At 37.5% G+C, this 25672-nt stretch overlaps 2 protein-coding genes across 7 annotated transcripts in view; one reads left to right on the top strand and one right to left on the bottom strand.

Annotated features, from left to right (window-relative positions):
• LOC144976335 (exosome complex component RRP41-like) lies at positions 1 to 13884 on the bottom strand. Of its 4 annotated transcripts, none has more exons than XM_078920556.1 (6): positions 13342 to 13394; positions 9445 to 9557; positions 5346 to 5622; positions 4419 to 4625; positions 2337 to 2444; positions 1 to 344 (listed from the first exon to the last, which is right to left on the bottom strand). In XM_078920556.1, exons 2-6 carry the CDS (start codon positions 9540 to 9542, stop codon positions 288 to 290), a joined length of 747 nt encoding a protein of 248 aa, XP_078776682.1. In that variant the 5' UTR covers positions 9543 to 9557; positions 13342 to 13394; the 3' UTR covers positions 1 to 287. The 4 variants fall into 4 exon arrangements, with proteins under 4 accessions (XP_078776682.1, XP_078776681.1, XP_078776680.1 ...); XM_078920555.1 differs by lacking the exon at positions 13342 to 13394 and adding an exon at positions 13866 to 13884 and having other exon boundaries at positions 144 to 344; positions 9445 to 9589; XM_078920554.1 differs by having other exon boundaries at positions 144 to 344; positions 9445 to 9589; positions 13331 to 13364.
• LOC144976334 (hsp70-binding protein 1-like) overlaps positions 12731 to 25672 on the top strand; it is a 13809-nt gene continuing 867 nt past the window's right edge. Inside the window, exons 1-7 of one of the 3 annotated variants that reach the window (XM_078920552.1) lie at positions 12731 to 13090; positions 15339 to 15500; positions 16276 to 16453; positions 20153 to 20374; positions 21791 to 21946; positions 23693 to 23901; positions 24275 to 25672. The exon at positions 24275 to 25672 is cut by the window's right edge and continues 867 nt beyond it. In XM_078920552.1, coding sequence (XP_078776678.1) covers positions 15366 to 15500; positions 16276 to 16453; positions 20153 to 20374; positions 21791 to 21946; positions 23693 to 23901; positions 24275 to 24382 — 1008 coding nt within the window. In that variant the 5' untranslated portion in view covers positions 12731 to 13090; positions 15339 to 15365 and the 3' untranslated portion in view covers positions 24383 to 25672. Of the gene's footprint in view, positions 13091 to 13678; positions 13976 to 15338; positions 15501 to 16275; positions 16454 to 20152; positions 20375 to 21790; positions 21947 to 23692; positions 23902 to 24274 lie in introns of those variants that run through there. The other 2 variants (XM_078920551.1, XM_078920550.1) reach the window with 2 other exon arrangements.

The raw sequence follows: 25672 nt of genomic DNA, 5'->3' as shown, positions 1-25672 counted from the left end.
GATTCTTTAAATGGTTTTATTATACAGGAATCTGACAGATATTCAAATACATCCACACACACGCATATACCCACACACCTACATCCACACACACACACACATACACACACATATATACCCCCCTCCCCCCCGCCCCACACACACACACACACATATACCCATACACACCCTCACAAACCCACACTCCCTCCCCTAACACACACACACACATGTACCCATAAACACCCATACACACACACACACATCCAAACTAACCCACACCCACACATATACCCCCACACACCCAATCACCCTGTTCCCATCATTTTGTCCTGATTTGTCAGCTGACACAATTCATCTCGTACCTGTGAAAAACAAAAACAAAACAAAAAAACAAGTAAATACAAAACTACCGGGGGAATGTAACAAAACACGAAACAAGGAACAAAACTACCGGGGGAATGTAACAAAACACGAAACAAGGAACAAAACTACCGGGGGAATGTAACAAAACACGAAACAAGGAACAAAACTACCGGGGGAATGTAACAAAACACGAAACAAGGAACAAAACTACCGGGGGAATGTAACAAAACACGAAACAAGGAACAAAACTACCGGGGGAATGTAACAAAACACTAAACAAGGAACAAAACTACCGGGGGAATGTAACAAAACACGAAACAAGGAACAAAACTACCGGGGGAATGTAACAAAACACTAAACAAGGAACAAAACTACCGGGGGAATGTAACAAAACACGAAACAAGGAACAAAACTACCGGGGGAATGTAACAAAACACGAAACAAGGAACAAAACTACCGGGGGAATGTAACAAAACACGAAACAAGGAACAAAACTACCGGGGGAATGTAACAAAACACGAAACAAGGAACAAAACTACCGGGGGAATGTAACAAAACACTAAACAAGGAACATTTCAGTCTAACACACCTCCTCAGCCAACAACCAATACAAATACAAAACTACCGGGGGAATGTAACAAAACACGAAACAAGGAACATTTCAGTCTAACACACCTCCTCAGCCAACAACCAATACAAATACAAAACTACCGGGGGAATGTAACAAAACACGAAACAAGGAACATTTCAGTCTAACACACCTCCTCAGCCAACAACCAATACAATTCTGAGTGAAAGACACAGTTTCCCCCCTTTGGAGGGAACACTAATCTATTGCAAAGTACCTTCAGCCAGATCAAACAGACCCAGACACCCGATCTCTGCTGGATGGATGGAGGAAAGTATAAAAATGACCACAACATAGAATTCAATTGGGAAAAAGGACATCGTTGATTAGTGGAACAAAGGTCATTGACTGTGTTGTCTCAATCGGAATAAATTGTATAATCCCCATTGGAATAACCCAGGTGTCAGCTGCAGAGCACCGCCGCAAAGTGAGTTAGGGCGAGGTGACTTGCTCAAGGCCACACAGCGCGTCAGGTGATCGAACTCGGTACCTTTTGGGTACGAAGCAAAGACAGTAGGCTACCGCCCAGCCACGCTGTCCCATGATGGTGGTGGTGGTGGTGGTGGTGATGATGGTAGTGATGGTGGTGATGGTGATGGTGGTGGTGGTGATGGTGGTGGTGGTGGTGGTGGTGGTGATGGTGGTGGTGGTGGTGGTGGTGGTGGTGGTGATGGTGGTGGTGGTGATGGTGGTGGTGGTGTGGTGGTGATGGTGGTGGTGGTGGTGGTGGTGGTGGTGGTGGTGGTGGTGGTGGTGGTGGTGTGGTGGTGGTGGTGGTGTGGTGGTGGTGGTGTAGTGGTGATGGTGGTGGTAGTGGTGATGGTGGTGGTGGTGGTGGTGGTGGTGGTGGTGATGGTGTTAGTGGTGGTGGTAGTGGTGGTGGTGATGGTGGTGGTGATGGTGGTGGTGATGGTGGTGGTGGTGGTGATGGTGGTGATGGTGGTGGTGGTGGTGGTGGTGGTGGTGGTGGTGGTGGTGGTGGTGGTGGTGGTGGTGGTGATGGTGGTGGTGGTGGTGGATGGTGGTGGTGGTGGTGGTGGTGGTGGTGGTGGGTGGATGGTGGTGGTGGTGGTGGTGTGGTGGTGTGGTGGTGGTGGGTGGTGGTGGTGGTGGTGGTGGTGGTGATGGTGGTGGTGGTGGTGGTGATGGTGGTGATGGTGGTGGTGATGGTGGTGGTGGTGGTGGTGATGGTGGTGATGGTGGTGGTGGTGGTGGTAGTGGTGGTGGTGGTGGTGATGCAAACTTTGACCCATAGATGTTTTATTCAATAAAATTTCCCCAACACAATACTGGTCTGAGATAGAGGAATACACATATCCCATCATGCCCATGAAGACATCTCCCCCCACCCCCACCCCCCTACCTGTTGGTTCAGAAGATTAAAGATGTCACGACACCCGTGCATGATTTGGTCCATGACCTTGGACAAGTGGTCCTCGTGCAGTCTGGAGTTCATCTCTAGGAAGACAATCTGGCAGGATATAGGACAAGAGAATCATAAAACACCTGGCTAATCCCTAGCAGTAGCAGTCTGGACACGCAATTATTGAAAGCAATCTGTTTATTGTCGGGGGGGGGGGGGGGGGGTAAGGACCACAGAAGACTTCAGATTGGTAGAGGAAGATATCTATATTTAGTCATTAATTTTCTCCTTCTACAATTAATCATCATATCTTGTCGCGCCAGTGAGTCAGCCAGTCCCGGGCAGTCTGGTTGCATTCCCTCAGGTCAGCATTGGTGCAGTGAGGTCCCAGCGAGCATTCGGACAGGATGTGGTCCATGGTCTGTCTGGGGTGACCGCATGGGCATTCAGTACCCGGTGAGATTTTCCATTTAAAAAGGTTGGTGGCGGTGTTTCCCACCTTTGCTCTAGCTCTGTTCAACGCCACCCAATCTTTTCTCTTGAGGTCTGTGCCTGCTGGGAGCTTTTCTGTTGGGGGCTGGAGGGCATCGTTTGCTGTCTTGTCCCATTCTACCCATTTGTCCAGGTGGGAGAATGCTGAGTGGTCTGGGTGAAGGCTCTCTACTGTGAGGAAGCTTTTCCTTGATTTGAGCCTGCTTTTGGGGCAATTGTGGTCATGAAGGGGGTGTCTCTGGTCCATTTCCTGTTTGTATTTTTGTATTTGGGCATGAGTTTCCCTCCGGATGTGTGGTGGGTCTATTCCTGCTGCACGTTAGACCAGTGGTAATGGTGTTGCTCTACAATTAATACAAAATATAATGGCCGCCATATTTCTGTCCTGTCAGAAATTTGCGATTGCAACTTTGACGCGAATTCTGGTGCAACTTTGCGCACTTATCAGTGCAACTTTCTGACAGGACAGATATTTAAGCACCTGGCTACATGCACAATCTGGCTAGAAACACGCGAAACAGAATTTTTAATATATAAATTTTAGCCATTTAAAAGCATTCTCACCTAAAAGGACTCCATTTAAAAGCACACTCCATTACTTAAACATTATTAAAATAGAAAAAAATTTAAAAATAATTAAAAAGAAAAATACAGCAATATTTTTAATGTCAAAGATTGACAAACAGAACCATGGAAATGTGAATGGTAACGGTAAACATGTCACTATTCCATCTTACTTCCCTTACACAAAACAATTGACACCTTTGTGATGAAACGGACAATGAATGACATCATAAAATCTTAAGTGATATCAAAAGGCAAACTGGGCAGCTCATTGAAGGACGGGAACCTGTAGGACGTTCTTAATCTGAGATGTTGACAAAGTACCTACCGGAAGTGGGGGGGGGGGGGGGGGGGGGAGGGGAAGAGAGGACTCAAACTGACATCCGATGTGGTCATAATTAATTAATGACAGTTCAAGAGTCATTTTGATGGCATCAGTTTGTTTACAAAGGGTTTTAAGTGTGCTTATGTACTGTGTGAAGACAAGGCTCATACCTATCTGTACTCATTGTCTGTGACTTTTTTTTGATCTCACACATTGTTCTATTGACAAGTTTATTTTGTTTATTTTGTACATATTTGCACTATGCACCAACGATCTCAGAGGTGAAACAAGTGAATAAAACCATCAGACTTTATATTCAACTGAATGTTCCAAGAACAGAGTTGGGCCCAGATTACAGAAATAGAGGATAACAAGAACAGGTACATCCAATCAACAGTCAAACAAGCAACAATCACGACCTTCTTGACCCCTCGTCCCGCATCTAAAGCAAAATACGGTCACATATTTTTGGCATAAAACAATGAGTTTGTTTACTTTTTAAAAATGAAATCAAAGTGAAAAGAAAATAGCTCAAAAATAACTATTCAATGAACCAATAACAGTTCCAGGACTCCAATCTTTATGTATACACTGTAAACCTCAGAGAAAAAAAGTGACATACTGTAAAATGAACATTGAATAGACTTGGCAAAAAATCAAAATCCATTTATAAGCACGCTTTGATGAGATGGCTAACTGACCTGGTCACATCGAGGCAAGATAGCCAGGACAATTTCAGCACTTCCACTGGACTCCTCCACATGGTTAATGTCCAGGATTGGGGTTTCCCGAACCAGGCTGCCACTGCAGGCGATGACAAAATCTTTCATGACAATCCCCGCATCAATCAAGGCCAATGTGGCAGCATTGACACTGGCACAGTAATTACCACCATCGGCTTGAAGGACCTGGCAATTCAAAGTACATTTTTAAAAAATTAAAAACAGGTTAAAATAACAAAACAAAACAAATTAACTGGCCTTGGTTTTCAATTCTATCTGGCTAATGTTTGGTTGACAGTTTTTGTAATCCCATTGTAGAACTCTACATGCTTTCTGTAGTGTTAAATGAACATTAATTCATTGCTGCACTTTGGATAGGATGCTGGTAAATGGCAAAGTATTTTTTTGTTGGATGTAACAGGCCCAGTGACCCAGTCACTGTTGAACTGTAATAATAATAATGATGATGATAATGATAATAATAATAATAATAATAATAATAATAATAATAATAATAATAATAATAATAATAATAATATAATAATAATAATAATAATAATAATAATAATAATAATAATAATAATAATAATAATAATAATAATAATAATAATAATAATAATAATAATAATAATAATAATAATAATAATAATAATAATAATAATAATAATAGCATGTCTATAATGCTTAAGGCAACATCTCAACACACTTTACAGAGATCAACTGCAATAATCTTTTATACAGTGTGGGTAAATTTCTGCTAGCTTTCACCCATGTCTGCTCCTGTACATTTCTTACACACACACATACACACACACACATATACACAAACACACATGTTACACACACACAAGGACACAAACAACTGGCAATATGATTTGATAAAAGGAATAGAAATGAAATATTGACCTCGATGTAAATATCAATCTGTGACTTGGGATACATTTCTGTTAGAACGGCTGCCTCAAACGTCTGCTTCAAATGAGCTGTCATCTCCAGCGACTTCCTGTCTCCTCGTGGTCGGTTCTTCCTGTCCAAGGTACTGAAAGTGGCCATACTGTACTGACAGTTGATATGGACTCGGTCATGCATTATCTTGTTTTTATTGGTCACTTCATGAGGGCCGTAAACAGCTGCCAATATCTTTGTGTTGCCTTGTTCTAAGTAGGCCGATCCATCTGCTTGCCTGAAGAAAAAATTAGACTGAGGAATTAGATATAAATTGAGCTTTTATATAGCGCAATATCCACTAAATGTGCTCAAAGCGCTTTACAAGGGTCTTTGACCAACAGCAACACGTAACTAGTAGAACAAGACATGATGCCTGTTCGGTGATATTACAATTTTTTTGGAACAGAGACAACGCTGTTAACGGCCAGGTACTCATTTTAACTTGAGTACGGTGAGAGAATGTGAGTAAAGAGTCTTTTTCAAGGACTCAACTATGCGCAAAGCAAGGCTCGAACCCAGGACCTTGCGATCCGAAAGCGAGTGTCATACCACAAGACCACATAGCCGCACAAATTAGACTGAGGAATTGATCTATGACTCTCAGCAGCAACAAAACCAACGTTACTTTAATTTCAGACTTTGACTCTCATCGAATAAACGACAAACAGAAACGTAATCATTGTGGTCTTGTGCTACAACATCTTCAGACCTGTAGGTGTTCGTTTCAAGTGTGGGTTGATCAGTCTGATTCCAACCTCTAGACAGCTGCCCATTAGCCATTGAAAAAGTAAAAGTGGGGCTTTGGTTTGGGTTAAAATTTAACTAACACAATTTCACTAAATCACTGTTGCCCTATTTTTCACAGTATTTGAACGATTTTTGATTTCAACAGAGATCAAGTTTTCTTTTGGTGTAATTGCCATCAATGTAGGCATTTTATATCAAAAGTTATAGTTTGATGAAAATTACATAGTTTTAAAGCTTTTGCATTAAAAAAATTAATTGAGAGAGGAAAAAAAATAAAAGAAAGATTATTTAGATAATTCATTTATCTAGCACAGTGTTCCAAATTGCTTCTCAGCGATCTTTTAGTCTGAGTCACTGAACCGTGAAGTCAGTGATTTCACGGCAGGTAATCTTAATCCTGGGTGCATTCCTTACTAATCCCTATCTTCCGTTTTTTTGTGTTAATTCAAACATTTTTTCACCCCGATAATTGAATATAACATTATATTTTTTAGTTGAATATCATTTACCCTCCTTTGCTGCACATCATTGTGAAATTTTCATCAAAATAAGTTTATTGGTTATGTTGTAACTTGGGTTATAAAAGTATGTACATAATAGAATTTTGAAAAGTGATTTCTCAAATATAATTAGTGATATCTCATTAACCAAACGATAGATTTCCTTCGTTGATAATTTATAAGTTTTTAAATTTTATTGTCTTTTTGGTGTGAAAGTTCGGTTAGTGCGCGAAGCGTAGTTTATTTTTTATGATTTTTTTGGTTTCACCTATCAGGTAAAAAGGGAACATACACTTGAGATACACTTAAAGATCTCAATTCACTATGTTGTTTATGTGCTAAAGGTGCACTAACAGTTAAAGAAAAGGCTAAAAATAGGAAAAACATTTTTTGTAAAGACTTCAAAAATGAAATCAAACTGTTCTTTGACATTGATATTGGAACGGACCTTAAAAATAAACATTCAGAAGTTATATGCTATAAATGTGAAAAGAAAATGGGAGACATGAAAACATATAAGAGTACTAGCAGTTGTAGAATCTTACAAGACCTGTGAATTGCTCACTGATGTGCCTCAAGAGAAAAAAAGAATGGGAAACTAAGATCCCAATCACAGAAGAAAAAATAGCATTAGTTCATAAAGAGAAACTGTCAGAACGATGTGGGCCAGTCTGTAGTTCTCTTGATGATATATTAAAAACAAACACAATCATATCTCAAGTATGTCATAGTCGTAGCTTCATAGGAAATCATTGCCATAGATATTACACACAAGACGTTTACAAAAAAACTCACTGAAAATGTCGTTTCTAAAACATACATGTATACAAACAATAAATTAATCAGAGATAAAGCTGAAACTATAAAAAAATGTTTTGATGAAATAAATGGAGCTTATTCTGAAATACATTCACTAATTTCTCACACAAAACCAGTCACAGAGACAGTAGTAATAGAAAGTGTTAATAGCAAGATAGAGAAATATATGACAATATACCGTAATTACTTTCCCCAAAACACCACATATTGGAAACCCATTGTATACCTTTTATGAAGAAATATACTTTTGGTCTAGGTCTTTTAGGAGAACAAGGAGGTGAATTGTTACATTCAACAATTTCAAAAATTGAAAAGAGAACACAATCAATGAGAACATAATAATCTCAATTAAAAACAATAATAAAAAGTAACCTCTTGTAGGTTTCTCCTGATATCATGTCGTATGTGCCCCCCAAAAAAAGAAAGGTCGAGAGAAATGGAAATTTGATGAATCAAACAAAATAATACTTAAACATCTTAAAATATTTGACAGATTACGTGGTTAAACTTCCTCTAAAAATAGAGCTGTTATTTGTATATTTTGAGTTATATGTTGCTTTCTCAATCCCCTCCCTTTTTTTCTCTTTTCTCTCTATCCCTTCTCCCCCAACTATCCTCCGTTCAATAGCTACATCCTCCACCACAAATCTTTTTGTTCTTTCTCATACCTAAACAGATCCATACACATACCAACACACACTAGCAACTCCCTATCTCTAACACAAACACACACACACACGCACACACACACATACACAAATATAAACACACACATGCATTGACACGCAAATTACTCAATACCCAAATTACTTAATATCAAATTTATAAATGGGTTTGGACGTATTAATAGACTATACTAGTTTTCACAATGACTTTTAAAATAAAATGAATTCAATTTTTTGTAAACACAGTTAAAGTGCTGGGTATCTGCTTTTTAAAGAAAGTGAATATTTAATATTAAAGTATATTTGATGGCATTCTAACTATATTCTGTAATCTGGAGTTGTAATACAAGAGAGATTGCATATTGAATCCTCAAGGATGTCGAATGTTGAATGGGACGGTTCAAATATCAGACGGAATAGTAAAATAACCAAATTTCCGGCACATGTGAAATTTTGTGAGTAATTAGAAATAGTCTTTGACTTTTCATTAGTGAATTTTTTTTTCACTTTGGAAGTTTAAATTTTTAGATAATTAAGAGTTTATTATGCATGTTTGAGTGAATTTTTTTTCAAAAATACTCTGAAAGTTAATGCTTAGTGTGAAAATTATATACATCTTATTATTAATAAAATTATATCAGAATAAAAATCATCTTCTCCTTTTTCTAAGTAATCACTTTGTATTTATAAATAACATTTTTAAAATAGTTAAAAACAGGTTTAAAAACCATAACAAAGGTTGATAATTTCAATAGCCACAAAGGGCTCTGACTGAATACCAGAAATCGGTGAAGCGTGACAGTATGCATTGTGAGAGCAGGGGTAAAGCGGGCTGAACTAAAAGATCACTTTTGGAACACTGTGCTAGGTCTGAGAAGAATTTTATCAAGATTGAAGGGTCACAGTATGTTTAATTTTAGCCGCCACAGACCAACTCTCTTTTCTCTTTTATTCTAAAGTCCCGTTTCAATCAGTAGTCAGATAGCTTGTCCAGTGGGGGAATTCCCAGTCACAGATTTTGAGCTTTTTGCATAGTAAATTTTGAGTAGTAAAATCTTCATAACTTTGGAACCGTTTATCCTAGATCTAAAAGTAAGGTATCATATTAAATGGTTTTTAAAGGCCTATCTGACGATGTAAAAATGAATCATTATTTTTTATTTTTGAAACAATACCAGACTACCTAGTCTGGGTGACATGAAATTGAGTATTAGGAAAGGCTCTTTACTCATATTCTCTCACAGGTGAAAAATTATTACGGTAACGGCGTTGTTTCATTAGAAAAAAAAATGCAATTAAATGTCACAAAAAATTTTAATAGCTTGCCTGAATACGCCTTTCTTAGATCGGATTCTTCGAAGTTCATTTGGTTTGCGTCCATCGGTCCTGAACCCTTCATCTGACAACAACTCCAAGCCTGCCATTGATGAAGAATCAACCTATCCAGATGTAAAATTTGACCTGCATTCAACTGAAATAAATTCAACAGTAAATGTCTCAAAAATATACCGTCGAACTTGTATAAAAATAAAAAGCAGCCACCCATGAGACCCGCAAAAGAGGTGCCTTAGACAGTTGGCCGCCTTGTGGGCAAGTCAGATATATTTAAGAGTTACAAGTTATATCAATTTCAAACTATACTGAACTTTAAACTAAAATAACTTTACTTCTGCTCATCTAATTTTCAAAATTTTGCTAATTTTTAGCCTTGGGATCCAAGATCAAAAGAAATACTAATACTAATACTAAATTGGCATTGAATTATAAACATAATAAACACCAAACGACAGGGTAAATCCACCAGACTCGTGAAGAAAATAAGACACAAATCATTAAAATCCATCCGTAAACAAAAAAATCTATGGAACTTTTTCTGAGACCCACCGCCATCACTCAACTCAAAAGTCCAAAAAATCTTAAGACTTAGGCTATCATGCCCTCACTCAATAGTAAAAAAAAAATCGGGTCACAGCCACTAGGCCATTTATCAGCTCAATGCTGGATTGCCAAATGGACGTTTTTAAATAATTTATCAGCTCACTGCTGACTGAGTCTGGAACTGGAGTGCAATGAAATGGACGTTACCTATGCCTAGAGAGCCTCGCCTTTGGCCGACCAACCTCCGCTGCACGTCCAACTCGCCTTGAGCATGCATTCACGTAAAATATAAAGATTTTCGCAAAAAACCTACCTCTGTTTCAAAAACTAGCATCTTTCAACTTTCTAAGAAACAGTTTGATTTTTCAGAACTTTAGTTCGTTAAAAAAATACCGGCCAATCTGACCCGTTGAGTCGAATGAAAACGAAATTTTGTTGTTTACACGGTTCAAAGGAAATGTCGTAAATAAGCTTTCATGGACTTCCTGTGTTGTTTTTACAGTGTCACGTGACCTTTTTGAGAAATTTGTCGGCTGCTACAAATAATTAGACCGGTAGGGGGTAGATATTTTCGTTGGCGAAGAGAAAAAGTGAGTATTATTTCTTGGACTTGTAGAGAGGCCTAGGGTCCACCAGCAGTCAAGTTGATTGAATAAAAGAAAAAAGGCCATTTTTATCCGCCGCCACCACCACCGTGAGAGTGGAGGGGGGGGGGGGGGGGTGCATGCCGACGAGAGGGAGACGTGTCGATTGGTGACCTTGGTGACGTAGACATCTCAAGGATGCTGGCAGTTGCAGTTGCAGGTGTTCTTAACCCCTTAACAGCGAAGCTAATTTTTTGCTTTTAGATAGTAGTTTGCTTTTATCTTTATTATTGTTAACGGGGAATACAGCGTTTCCACCAAGAGAGTAGTCAGACTATTGCAACTCGGACTTCAATTGTCTATAATAGTTTTGCCGTTACTTGTCTTTTGATGATAGAAGATTTGGTGTTAGGTCAAAGATCGAATTTCGCCGCTAAAAGGTTGCATTGCTACTGGGTTTGCCCTTCCCCCCTACCCACCTTTTTTTTCTTCTTTTTTTTTCACCTTAGTATTGTTGATTGCTGCTATTTCCTTTTTTATGATTAGCAAGTGCCGTAGGAGTCTCACTGGATGCAGGAGTACTGCAATTAACCCTTTGCCAGTGACACTGATTTTTTGTTTTTCAAATAATAGTCTTCATTTATATTATTTTTTTAACGCAGAAAAAACAAACGTTTCCACCATAAGAGCAGTAAGAATATTGATAAAAAGCGCTTTGGGCACGTTGGGTGGATATTGCTCTATATAAAAGCTCAAGTTTTTAAATTGTAATTTGTTTTTTGTCTTTTGATGAAAACGGTAAGATTTTATTTTTGGTCCAAGTAAGATTGATATTCGCCTTTAAAAGGTTAAGTTGTTTTGTTTTTTCAGTTTTTTTTTGTTTTGTTTTTCAAATGCGGATACGCTGCTTCTTCCTTTTTTTTTTTCCTCAACTGGCAAGCTATCGCCGTACTTACCCGCATGGCTTGCACACACAAAAGGATACATACATCTAAGTCACAAAACCTTACATCCAGGTCACAAAATCAGACAACTAGGCCACACATCAAGACATCTCTGTTTCGTTTGTTCCAAGATAGCAAAACAAACCAGACGTCTTGGAGTTCGAAAAAGCTTTCCATAAAATATTTGGTATTTGCAAGACCCCCAGAAACCAATTCCCTATACAGCTCTTGTGCACGGTTACTTATGACCTTGATTTCTTTCGTACCCACCCCCAAAATCCCACTTATTGTGTGGTATAGGCAGAACATAGTAAAAAGCTGGACTGCCACATGCGTGACTAAATTGGCCAAAGAGAGAATCTATACTTTGGCATTAGACACCCATTACCTGATGTCTTGGTTTTTAATCCTAGCCTAGTGAGAGAGAGAGAAAACAAAACAATCATACATGTATCTGCAAACAACAGAACGTTTTCATTTTACATTGAGATGGGAAGGGGAAGGGATAACATTATGACAAGAGAGAGAGAGAGAGAGAGAGAGAGAGAGAGAGAGAGAGAGAGAGAGAGAGAGAGAGAGAGAGAGGAGGAGAGAGAGAGAGAGAGAGAGAGAGAGAGATGGGCGGGGGGATGGGGGGATAGTAAGGGGGAATGGGTAAAGATGAAAGAAACAATGGGTTGCCTGATGACGTAGATCAAAGGATTGTTACAGCGGTGTTCACGGAGCGTACTTCATGAAATTTTAACCTTTTACAGTGACACTGATTTTTTTCTCCAGATTGCTTATGCAGAATAAATCGTTTCCACCAAGAGAGCAGAAGTAAGAGTATATTTCGACTCGGGCTTCAATTAAACTATAAATCGCAAAGCTTGTCTTTTAATGATAACATTAAGACTAAGATCTGGAGTTTGGGGAGTGTAAGATGGAATCTCGCCATTAATGGTTAAAATTGTTTTGATTTTTTTTTTAAATAACACACACACACATACACACACACACACACACACACACACACACACACACACACACACGAGCGCGCGCGGTCACAACAGCGAGGACCATCTATTGCTTGTGTTGCAACGGTAAACCAGTTTACGTGTACGTAGATCCTGAGGCTAGATGCCCCGTTACCGTGTACGTAGGCACTCCCAAAAAAAAAAAAAAGAAAGAGACACACACACACATACACACGCACACACACACACACACACACACACACACACACACACAGTCTCGCATCCGCTACGAACTAATTTTGCGCACCAATTTTTACTGCACTAATGCACCAAATTGCATACCTATCTAGGGACACTTTTTTCCGTATCTTTTTCTCAATAAACTTTTTAAAAAACCTTTGTTTTGCGCGGCAGGCACTGGGCACTAGGGGGCACCAACCATTGGACAGACGAAAAAAAAACACGATTTCGCGAGGTATGAATCATGAAAATATTTAGGATATAATTTCAAACACAACTTTTGAAATTCATCAAGGATTGTCTAGTACCGAATGTTTTTTGATAGAAAACAAATGTAGCTTCAAATCTAAACTGCTTTTGACGGTAAGCGGTAAGTTTTTATTTATTTCTCTGTCCAAACGAATGATTTGTCCTGGTTATAGAAGCTAAGTATTGGTAATTGGTAACACCGGCTCAGCTCTCTATTGCTATTGGAACACTTTACACTATCTGACGATGGTCTCTGTGTAAATAAAACAAGATTACGGCAGGCACCTCGCTCCTTTACCAATGCCTAAATATTTAATTTGTCACTATTTCCACTATCTAAATCTATCTACATCCAAATTACCAAGTCTATACCTATAACTAATATTTTCTCGTGTGGTGCTTTGGCTCTGTTGTGTTTACAAACTTTTATAGTTAAGAGTTATTTCCCTTCATGTTTAAATACGTTTTAAAAGGATATTTTTTAGGTCATCTTTCAGAGAGAGAGAGAGAGAGAGAGAGAGAGAGAGAGAGAGAGAGTATGCGGATGTAATCTTGATTATTACTAAATTTATTGGTAATATTAATAGTTTAATCTAATGACCACATTCTCATCACATAACATGAAGGATTTAATAAAAAGAAGAAAAAAGAATCTTGTACTCGTGTAATGTATGGCAACAGTGCTACTCTTCTTGTTTTCAATGAAAAAGAGCAAATCAAGAAAGTTCTCGTGTATTCTTCTACTTTCTATTTCTATTTCAACTTTCAGTTTTATTGCATTATTTAGGGCTGTGACTTATTAGAAAATAGCTATATCATTTTTGATGTTGCCAATTGTAAATTCTAGTATGAACAATACGATTAATCCAGTGTAGAAAGTACGACAGTAGACATACTTCATTGATTTAATTTTGTGTTGTAGCAAATCAAACTGTGAAGTGTTTCAGAACTTTATATTTATACCATATACATTTACACATACACTATTAGTTAGTATACGAACGAGGTAAATAAATAACAATTAATAGATGTTCCTACTTATTTACTTTTTTTTTTTTTTTTGCGTGTTAACCAGTGCGAATTTGACCCAGTCAGTGGTGAATGGGACGGGACATTACATAATTGATACCTTATTTGTTTCTTATACTTTTTATGCCAAACGATTCCAGAGTTATTGATATTTTTCTGTTGAAAATCTGTGACTGTGTTCTCACTCAACTCACTGCTGCCTCAAACTCAAAACCAGCATCTCGCGGCGATCGGGAAAGTTTTGCATTTGCAGTGGAATTGACGCACTTATTTCATTTCAGTAATTTTGTTTCAATTACAAAATAACTGGGAAGTATTGGGTATAATTTATAATTTTAAAAGTCAGAAAATAAGCTTTAATTATTTCATCTGTGATTCATACCATGTATGGTAAGATGAAAAACATTATGGTTAAATGAAAAGTGAAAAAAATATGAGGTGTTTGTCCTTAAAAGTAGGATTGATGGCGAGTAAAAACATATAATAGTGTGCGAGTATATCCATTTTAATGAAATTTACTATCTATCAATGTATTTGAAGTGTACTGTAATTAAAATTTATTCATAATTTTAAAAGTTCTTCTCACATATTTGAAACTCCGTTCTTTTAAACAACTATCCACATTCCAGAATATGGAATGTTTCAAAATGCACACAGAAATAAGTAAAGTCAATAAGATATCTATAAAAACATAAAATTAACCAACAATAAATCAGTCGTTACTAATATTTGTCGACTTTCAAATGGGTGTCATGGCTGAATGATTAAGTCATCTGCCCCGGAAGGCTTGTCAGAATCGATGTTGTGGGTTCGAATCCTGGTTCCGCCCCTTTTAAAAAATTTTATTCCGTCTTCTGTTAACAGAGCGTTGCAAGGGATAAATGTCCCATCCATCCTCCTGTCTGGAAATAACCAATTTTCGTTATTCCCAGACAGGTGTCTGGGAATAATGACAGCCATTTAAAAATTGATAAATATTTCATTCATTTGCTTTCTGAGAAATACAATCAGAAATTAAAATTGACTTTTACACCATTAGATTAGAAAGCTTATTTTGTATCCTTGAAAATGGTACCAAAATTAACCACTTAGGTTCACAAATAACACCATGATAACCAAAACAGTAAAGGGCCAAAAATAAAGTTCCAGAAAACGAATTTCACCTTACAGTGGACTCCTGTCTTTGGGGAAAACAGGCTAATCTGATATTTCAGGTTTGATTAAAATGAAATCTTGACTAGATTATGTTTGTATTTTTTTTTTATGTATTTTTTTTTTTTTTTTTTTTTTTTTTTTTTTTGTTAATCTTGAAAAGGATTGGTTTTGTTTTTTTCCCAAAGGGTTTGTAGACAGTGACGCTAACAACCATGGGGGACAACAATGGCAACGACAGGGATGGAGAAAGACCCATCAAAACCCTGAAGGGACTTCTCAAGTTTTGTATGGAGTCCACTCAGAGGGAAGATCCCACTGAACCTACTACGTATGAAATGTCATCTGAGGTACACCCCACCTACCACCCACCCACTCCGTCTCTCTTCAATTTTAGATTCTATACAATTACCCATGTCTAGAGAGGCGTGTTGTATTAGTATCTTGCATACCTGCCAACTCTTATGAATTTTTCGTAATTTTGCGAATTTTAGACACATTTCATGGCCAATTTCGAAAATACGAAAGTTTCATGGAAAATTATGAATTTTTAATTCTCAGTAATCCTTACTGATAATAATAGTAATAATTATAATAATAAGAAGAATTACTACTACAACCACTACTACTACTACTTCTGCTATTACTACTACTTCTTCTATTCTGTAATCATGATAATAATAATAATATGATAATATTGATAATGACTTCAATAATAATAAAAATAATGATGATTATAATAATAATAACAGTGATAAAGCATGTCTACATTACATGAGCATGACGATGTAATGTTGAAATGATCATCAATGTCAAATTGTGGTTGTTCATACACAATTTCAGAAATTACTAATTTCCTTGTCAAATTACTAAAAATTGACATAAAAATGACAAAATTTTAAGTTTTCGATTTGGCAGGTCTGATATTGAATAACATTTTATATGAATTATGTGTCATAAAGCATTTATCAATAAATTGATAACATGATATAAATTATGTATCATAGAGCATATATCAGTAAAATGGCAACATTATATAAATTATTTATCATAGAGCATATATCAGTAAAATGGTAACATGTATAAATGTATCGTCAATATTGTAAATGTTTATTTGAATGACAGCGAAAGGAATGGCTGGAGGAAGCGTTGAATGCGATGACAGTGGACACAGCAGATCGCGTGTCTGAATGTCTCAAGAACATCGAGGAAGCCCAGGTGAATACAGAGGAAGGAACAGACAAAATCATTGAGGCTTTGGCAGAGCTGGAGGACTGGGTAGAAGATCTGGACATCGCCCAGGGTAAAGTTTGTTCAAATCCCTGGTTAGATCAGTCTGTATGTGTAAAACTGTGGTTGTGTGGGTTTGAGTGATTGGGAGAGAGATGGGAAGGGAGGGGTTCAAATCCCTGGTTAGCTCAGTCTGTCTATAGTTGTGTGGGTTTGAGTGTTTGGGAGAGAGATGGGAAGGGAGGGGTTCAAATCCCTGGTTAGATCAGTCTGTATGTGTAAAACTGTGGTTGTGTGGGTTTGAGTGTTTGGGAGAGAGATAGGAAGGGAAGGGTTCAAATCCCTGGTTAGATCAGTCTGTATGTGTAAAACTGTGGTTGTGTGGGTTTGAGTGTTTGGGAGAGAGATGGGAAGGGAGGGGTTCAAATCCCTGGTTAGCTCAGTCTGTATGTGTAAAACTGTGGTTGTGTGGGTTTGAGTGTTTGGGAGAGAGATAGGAAGGGAGGGGTGAAAAGTACCTGGGAGAAGAGAGAGAGGTGGGAAGGGAGGACTGAAAAAGGGGTGGGAGAAGAGAGAGATCTGAAAGGAGGGGTAAATGAGAGGGGGAGGGGGAGGGAGGTTATGATTATTTGAGACTTTACCAAAGTTTTATAAAAAACTTTTATGTTGTTTTATATTTGTCATTCTTCCAGTCATCCATATTTTTACCTGAATTCTGTTCTTCCCGCATCTTTGGGAGGAGAGATTGCTGCCAAAAATGTTCAGACTTTTTGACTTTCATCTGTTAAGAGCACTAATAAATACATCTTGATCTACAAATATGTTTGTAGTTTGCAGGTCATAGTTATTGTCTGAAAGTTCTTGAGACATATTTTCAGGACATATAACTTTTGACACTCTCAAAGTGTTATTATCAAAATTCTTCAGTGGCTTTGACCCCTGACCCCCTATCGACCTAGCAGGACTCCATCCTAGGGGCATGCTGGGAGCGTTTAGCAGCAATTTTCCTTTTTAGATCTTGGCATTTGGAGCACTAGTTTGTAAAGAAAATATTTCAGGTCCTAAATGTAATCCTTATAGAAAAAAATGATAAAAAATCATTTTGTTTTTAGTCTTTTATAACAAATGTCTTTACCGATTTGTTGCTTTTCACATTGGGGGTCAGCATGACTCAGCGGTACGGTCTGCTTCGTATCCAAAAGGTACCGAGTTCGATCACACGCCACTGCACTGTGTGGCCTTGAGCAAGCCATCTAAGTCGGTTTGGACGAATTCAATCCCTCGTGGGGGCGGGGACGTACACTCCTCTAAGCTTGGTGAGAAGTTGCCAGGCTTTGATACCAGTAAGAGGAGACATTGGGTGGCTGCGAATCGGCTTCGGGCAAGAACCTGAGACGGCAGAGCATCTAGTAGAACGGTGTGTTGTGACGATGCTACCCGGCGGGTTCGCGATGGTGCACGAGTGCGGACCAGACTTTGCTGATTGGGTTGATCGTCATAACATAGTAGTGTGAAAACGATAAGAGGCTGCTGCCCTAACTCAATTTGCAGCGCTGCACTGAGGCTGCACTGTGTGGCATTTTCCCCTCTGAGCGGTATTTCAGTGCTAGGTCAACCTGACCCCATTAGTGGGGTCAGCCCATGGGTGGAACAGGTAGCGGTCAGTAGGAATCTACTGATGCCTCAGATGGTAATTAATTGTTGCAATATTTTATGGTATTGCTCAGTTGCTAACACAAATATAAAAATTGTTCCCTCACCACAAGCAAAGCAAAGGTTTCTTTCATCATATGCCATGGTTGATAATAATTTATCCTCTTAAGGCTGCTCATAAGAGAGGTGTCAATTTAGTGGTTAGTGAGCTATCAATGAAATTAATTTGTTGTAATTTGCATATCAATAATTTAATTCCCAGCGGCAGAAAATGATTGAAACAAGCATCATTATAAAGTAAAAATGATGATCTTGACACATGCCAAGTTTTGTTGTCCGGGCAGTGAAACCTTAAAAGATATGAATTTTTTATTGTAAATTTCTTATTTGGCATGTCTTGGTGAGATCCTTATTTTCTCTCCCATAGTACTCCATGCCATGAATTATGTCCAAATATCAGTTTAGGAATAAAATATAAACCATTAAACGAAAATAATACTAATATTATTTTTTAAGCATTTAACTGATTTAAATATTATGAGTTTTGGGCACATTTGAAAGTCAACTTTTTAATGGCTTGATAACTTTTTTCTATACTTAAATCCCTTACGATTCAAGTCAAAATTATATTTTTTTATGACTGTTAGGCATTTAGTTTGAAGATGTATACGTACTGCTTTTGTGTGGTTGTCTCAGGAAATGCCGACTTTATAGTGTCATATAGGTGTCAATGTTTAGGGTATTCTTGCATGTTGAATAAGTAATATAATGTAAGTTCAAGTTCTCCTTTTGTGCACAAGTGAATGTGTTAACTTTTTATAGACTGAAGCGTCCAGATATATATGGCAGTGATTTCCCCAAAATTAAATGATCTTGCTGTGGTATGCCTGTGGTGTTATACTGATTTGACTCTGGTTGTTATTCAATTGTTTTATCTCTAAATTTGACTGACTGGAGTTCAATTGTATATCAGATGACTTTATATGACAATGACTAAATGTGTATTCTTGGAGGAAAGGAGATGATTCTATATAAACTATATGGACAGTGTGTTCGTTTTGAATGTAGTTGGTCAATAAGGAGAAAAAGGTTACTACTTGGAATAAACTATATGCCCTCATACTTTTGAATCCTCTTTTGTCCACATACTATGTCCGTCTGTTTGAGCAAATCATTTAATTTAACAGTACCAGTGCTTAGTGTTAGTTGTAATTGATGATTGATACTGCAATATTTGTAGCATGTCCAGTAACCTTGTTGGGTGATTGATTTTCTCTTGTAAAGAAGTCATACTTTATAGGCAGATTGATAGTAAATTGAGATATTGACATCATACACAATATTGGTTTTTAGTCTTTACTGGTCAATAAAATATTATCTTTATGAGTTATTTTACCACATAAAGACATAAATCATATCAGTTTACTGTTATGATCAACACAACTGTTTGAAAGGAACGGAATTGGTAAAAACAATATACAGAACTTACAAAACCATGAATAAATCAAGAAAAGCAACTGCCAATATGATAATATTGCACAGGAACATAGATGCATATATGTACTTTTGATATTTATTAAAATTATTGAGATACTGCCGCTGAGTTTTGAATAACAAATTTTTTATTTAAGTGCACCATAATTTACAAGCACTTCAAATTAGATCGACAATTTGTGATATTCAAAGAAAACTATTAACCACAAGAATGTCAAATTTTCACTGATGTTTAGAAAGACAACTGATTTTTCAAATCAAAATAATGAAGTGAAAGAGTCTGTTATTGTTTTCCCGCTATACAGACATATTATAAGACCATAAATGTCCATAATTGCCCCCATTGGACACGGCACTGCCTGATACCAGTTGAACTCCAATGACCTCATGCAGGTAGCGAGCAGGGAGGGTTATTGGTCCCTTGGGAGTTCCAACTGAAATAGCGCTGATTCCACGCAGTGGCTGACGCCTGGGTTATTCCAGTCTCCCCTTGGAATAGACCCTAGAGAATAATTTCCCCTATGGGATGAATAAAGGGAATTTTATTTAATTTGATTACGTATTTACTTTCACTAATTTCAATTTCCACTGACTGTTCCAATGTTTTGCTTGTTTCCCATTCCAGACTTCATCACCATCAAAGGTCTACGTGTGGTCCCTGGACTCCTGGCCAGTGAAGTGAGTGAAATCAGATGGCGATGTCTGGAACTGCTGGCCAATCTGTGCCAGAACAACCCCAAGGTTCAAGCAGCTGTCCTCGCCTCCAAGTTCCTCCCGCCCATCCTTCTACTCATTGAGGACGATGATAACCCGACAGTCAGGGTCAAGGCTCTTTATGCCCTGTCATGTGAGTGGGTTATTGTAGTACAGTTTTTTTGGTCATTGTGTTAGTTTTTTTGGGTCATATTGTAACAGTTTTTTGTGTGGTCATTGTCTTATGTTATGTGTTTTTTGTATTACTGTTTTTTGGTCATTGTGTTAGTTTTTTTGGGTCATATTGTAACAGTTTTTTGTGTGGTCATTGTCTTATGTTATGTGTTTTTTGTATTACTGTTTTTTGGTCATTGTGTTAGTTTTTTTTGGGTCATATTGTAACAGTTTTTTGTGTGGTCATTGTCTTATGTTATGTGTTTTTTGTATTACTGTTTTTTGGTCATTGTGTTTTTTTTTTTTGGGTCATAATGTAACAGTTTTTTGTGGGGTCATTGTGTTATCGTTTTGGGTTATTGTTACAATTTTGGTTATTGTGTTACAGTTTTGTCCAATGTTGATGTCATGTGAAAACGTGTGTTTAATCGTCACCTGTACTTGTTCCATTGCTGAACGTGGATGTCATATGAGCTGACAAAAGGTGAAAAATTTGCTACATTCGTATTCTCATATTTGCACATTTTCCGAGTTTCTGTTTTTAGATTCAAGAAAAGTGTAAATTTAGACAGGAAAATTGGACAGAAGCTTTTCTCCATTTGTCCAGACAACAATTCTGTTCCACTCAAGAAAAACATTATTTAAAAGTTTGATTTTAAAAACTTATCCTTCAAATATCGATAGCATAAAATGACCCTCATAGTAAAATATAAAATCTGAAACCCGGGACTTCCTCAAAATCCTAGATTTGATAGATTTTGACAAGATGAGGATCATTTTAATCAATTGATTATGAAAGACGAATTTTTTGGCAAAATTTTTAATTCGTCTTTTTCCAGGGTAGCATAGAATTATTTTGATGAATTGGATCAGACGATACAATCTCTATTTTGTGTTCGAAAAGACATTTCAATTTTTGGCTTGAATTTTTAATTAGTAATGTACAAATAGGAGTATGATAGTTCGCAAAATAAAAGGTACAAAATACCAAACACAGAACATTTCAGACCTCAAAGACCTTCTTCAGTCTTCAGCCAATAAGAAAAACTGTTGAAACTTTAATTCATTAACGATGTGATGTATTGTTTTGTTTTTTTTTTATTAGCCGAAGAGGGGTTTAGAGCCCAGAATGTTCCATTTTCTGTATTTTGTTCATTTTGGACAACATGAGTGATTTCCGTTGACTTCAGACATCCAGTTTGATGGATTATCTATATTTTAATTCTATAATTTTTTTCACTATCTCATTTTCTTCCTTTTTACAAATGTGGAAAGCCAAAGCCATGACATCTTACGGTGCCGTTGTGAAAGGCTTCATATTTTTATACACATTTTTGTTGATCACTTTTTACAGTCCACAATTTTGAATTCAGTTTGAATTTTTATTTCCCGTCAGGTTTGTCTCGTAACAACCACCTCGTCCAGACAGAATTATTGGCCCAGGATGGGTTGTCTGTCTTGGTTAGGGCTCTACGGAGTCAGGAGGAGAAACTAAGGATGAAATCATCTTTCCTGATCATGGCTTTGTCCAGAGACAATCCGGCCCTCAAAGGTAAGACAGTGACAAATAAGGAAGCAGGCAGTTTTGTGAGATAAAATCTAAAAAAACAGTCTGTATGGAATAGTGCCAGTGCCAGACATAGCAGAAAGAAAAGAGCAGACCAAAAAATTAGTCGGCTCCAGCCGATTTGGGGATTTTGGGGAATTTTTTCTTGTAGTCTATTTTTGTTTCTGCTTTGCAGATCTGCCAACCCTCCAATTTTGAGAAATTCCTGATCAAGTTGCCCTTGTTCCCTAACTCCCAATTGCAAATAGATTTTACCCAATAAGAGCTTCACAGTTCTATTATTTATAAAAAGGAATGTTAATAAATATGATAAATGAAAACAATTGAAAACTATGGTAATAGAATTTAATTCCTATGGTTATGTTTGATATATGGTAACAGGGTGACATCTTAAAATAATAGCATACTAAAGTGAAAGAGAGAAAAAGAAAACAACTAAAAACTCTACAAAACAGACTAAGTTATTATTTTCTTTTATTTGCCCGTTGAATTTGTTATTAGTTGTCAGTATGGCAGGCCCAAGTTTGACTAATCTAAAATTCTCTTTTTTGAATTTTGACAAGTTGGCAGGGCAGGTCTTGTTTTATTTAGTCCTGATTCGTCCAGACCTTCTCAGAAAGATAACACAGAAAACGTTAGGAAGAATTGATCTGGATAATATTGACAGGTTGAAGGTGAAGAAAATGATTGATGTCTGTGGATGTGGTTCTTTATAGTCACCAGGTTTAATTAATGAGTCAACCGTTATCTCTGTTTTTGTAATGGTAATTGGTCAGTAACAATTGCTTGCTACCATATACATAGGATGGTGGTCCTGATAGCTCAGTTGGTAGAGCAGAACACTTCATACGCACAGGGACAGAGATCAATTCTGGGTCAGTCAAGATTTTTTTCTGACTTCCCTGTCCACCCAGCAGTAATTAGTTAACTGGATCTGTTAGACCTGGTAGAAAGTACCTTGCGATAGACTAGCGTCCTGTCCAAAGGGTAGTTACAGACACCAGGATAAAGTATGGCTCCATGGGCCTAATGACTCTGAAGGACCAGACATAGATAGGGAGCTAGCCTAATGCCAAGAGATTTCCATCGGGTCTAAGGCATCCAGCTACCCCAATCAGTGCTGGGTGGATAGAGGCGTCTGGGTTGCTCCCAGGACTGAAACCAGTCCCTTTGATTGGGGGTTGGGTGCTCTATCCGTATCAGGACTCCTAGATCTGAGTTGATGACTGTCACTATCATAGAATGTATCCATTCATTTGGATCTCGCAGCCGTTTCCATGTAGTTATAGTTTGTTGAAGATTTCCTTGTATTAAATAAATCTCACGGGCCCCACCCTCACCCCAAACTATGCATTTTTTAATCTCATACCTGCCGAATCTTACGAATTTTTCGTAATTTTACAAATTTTAGACAAATTTCATGGTCAATTACGAAATTTTATGGATAATTACAAATTTTTAATTCTTAGTAATACTTAAATAATAATAATAATAATGATAAGAAGAAGAACAACTACTACTACTACTACTACTATAATAATGATAATAATAATAATAATATTGCGGTTGTTCGTACACAATTTCAGAAATTACGAATTTCCTTGTCAAATTACTAAAAATGACTAAATTTGAAGTTTTCAATTTGGCAGGTCTGCAATCTATTTCTCTTCCCCATCCCAATGCCTCCACCCTTATTCAACCATCTACTGGGCATCTTTTCAATCTCCATAGACGCCTTACTGGACAAAGGACTGGTGGAACAGATGATTACACAGCTGAAGGGAGAGCACTGCATCTCTCATGAACACTTGATGGCAGCTTTTGCCTCCCTTGTCGACAAGCATCCACAGTTTACCAATTTTTGTCTCCAGGAGAAATACGATCTCAAGTCTTTCCTGGTGGGTCGTATTCGGTTTTGTGGGGAAAAGGAAGAGTTACAGGTAAGGAGATAGAAAAATGATTTGGTGTTCGATGAAGATCTGGAAATAAATTGTGTATGACACAGTGGGAGACAGGTTTGAGGCATCCAATTGGAAATCGCTTCAAATTTTAGCTGAATTGCATATATCATTTTTTTTTTCCAAAATATTTAGTTTTTTAAAAATTAAACCAAAAAAATATTTTGTTGAGTTTTTGCTCTTTTTTCCCAATGATAGATTCTCAAAACATTCAAGAATCTTCTTTTTGTCTTTTTCTAATTCCGTAGAAACGGACAAGAATGATAAGTTGATTTGACAAAAGATTTCCAATTTGTCAAAAAATTCAAGTTATATTTTGAGATACATTGTGTGTTGTTTCATCTCTCATCACCAGGAGGAAAAAGGTCATGCTGAACAGTTTTTGTCTGCCTTGAATGCATTCACTCATCACACGCCATCATCGTCATCCTCTAGTTCCAACATGGCCCTGATGCCCGCATGATGGCCGCCCTACTTCCCTCACACCACGGATTTTGGCAATGGGATTAGTTTGAACATTTGAGATATTTGACTGGATAACTATTGCTGTTCACCTTTTTTATAGGACAAGACCCAACTTCCAATCTTCTGATAAATTAACAATTATAAAATGGAATAGAAGCTTCAGTTTAATTTATGAACCCAGATTATATGGACGTTTTGGGTTTCCCCTTGGTCAACAAAACACAGTGGATCTCCTTTCTATTTTATTATTGTCGTTTATTTCTTCGAGATTCCAGCAGCAACATCAGCATTGTGTATTTTCAAAGTTCCAACTCGCATGAAGGGCTTTGAGATTTTGGGACCACAGCGTTGAGGAACTGACTTGATGTTGCTTGTGACAGTTCTAGGATTGGGGGGGGGGTTGTTTTGTTTTTTGTTTTTGTTTTATGTACTACATAAACCCAGAAATGTCAACCAATGTTTTCATCGCCATTTGCCAATTTTGTTGTCCTATTTCTACCAGTCTAGGGATTTTGTCAATGCGATAATTCCTGGGTGGGGATCCTGACCTCCCATAGTGGGCAGGGGGGTACATACTGTGTCTTCTATCCCCTTATATCTGTTTTCCAACTTGCTTTCTGTCTTTGTCTTGGAATGAGATTACTTGGTTTTGTCCTGGCCCCGGCCGGAGTCCTAGATGGGAGGGAAACAGTCAAATGCATAGTTATTGTTTTGGGAGATGATATTTTTTTCCTTGTAAATCATCTCTCTGTTATGTGTTGTTATTTTAATGTATAATGTAGGCATTTGAGTGTATTCCTCTTTGTTGGATTTTGTGCTTGTGTCTGGATGAGACTTATAGGTGATCTCAAACTAGGTGCATTGGTGGTATGCTCTTGGAATCTACATCTGATCCCTATTTGTTCCCAGTTCCCCTATGTCTTACTTTTTCTTGGGTGCTTTAATTGTAATTCTATAACTTTTTACTATCCCATTTTCTTCCAATTTTTACTGGCGCTGATATAACCTAAATGTGTTGCAAGCGCCGTAAAACCCTTAAAAACAAAACAAACAAACAATGCGATAATTCCTCATCTATTTTGATTATTTGTAATATTTTATTGGGCAATGATAGAGGATACAGAGTGTGTTACACGGGTATAGGAGTGACAACAGTCAATCTCTAGCTGGGGTCTTTTGACCTCCCATGGAGGGCAGGAGGTCACTTGCTGTGTCTTCTATCCCCCTATATCTGTGTTTTCTGAGTCGCATTCTGTTTTGGTCTTGGAATGGGATTACTCGGTTTTGT

This window comes from Berghia stephanieae, chromosome 7 (assembly GCF_034508935.2).
Source record: "Berghia stephanieae isolate SIO BIC M18660-M18661 chromosome 7, UCSD_Bste_1.3, whole genome shotgun sequence".
Lineage (NCBI taxonomy): Eukaryota > Metazoa > Mollusca > Gastropoda > Nudibranchia > Aeolidiidae > Berghia > Berghia stephanieae.
The sequence above is the reverse complement of the archived record's forward strand: the minus strand, read 5'-3'. Positions and strand labels throughout refer to the sequence as shown.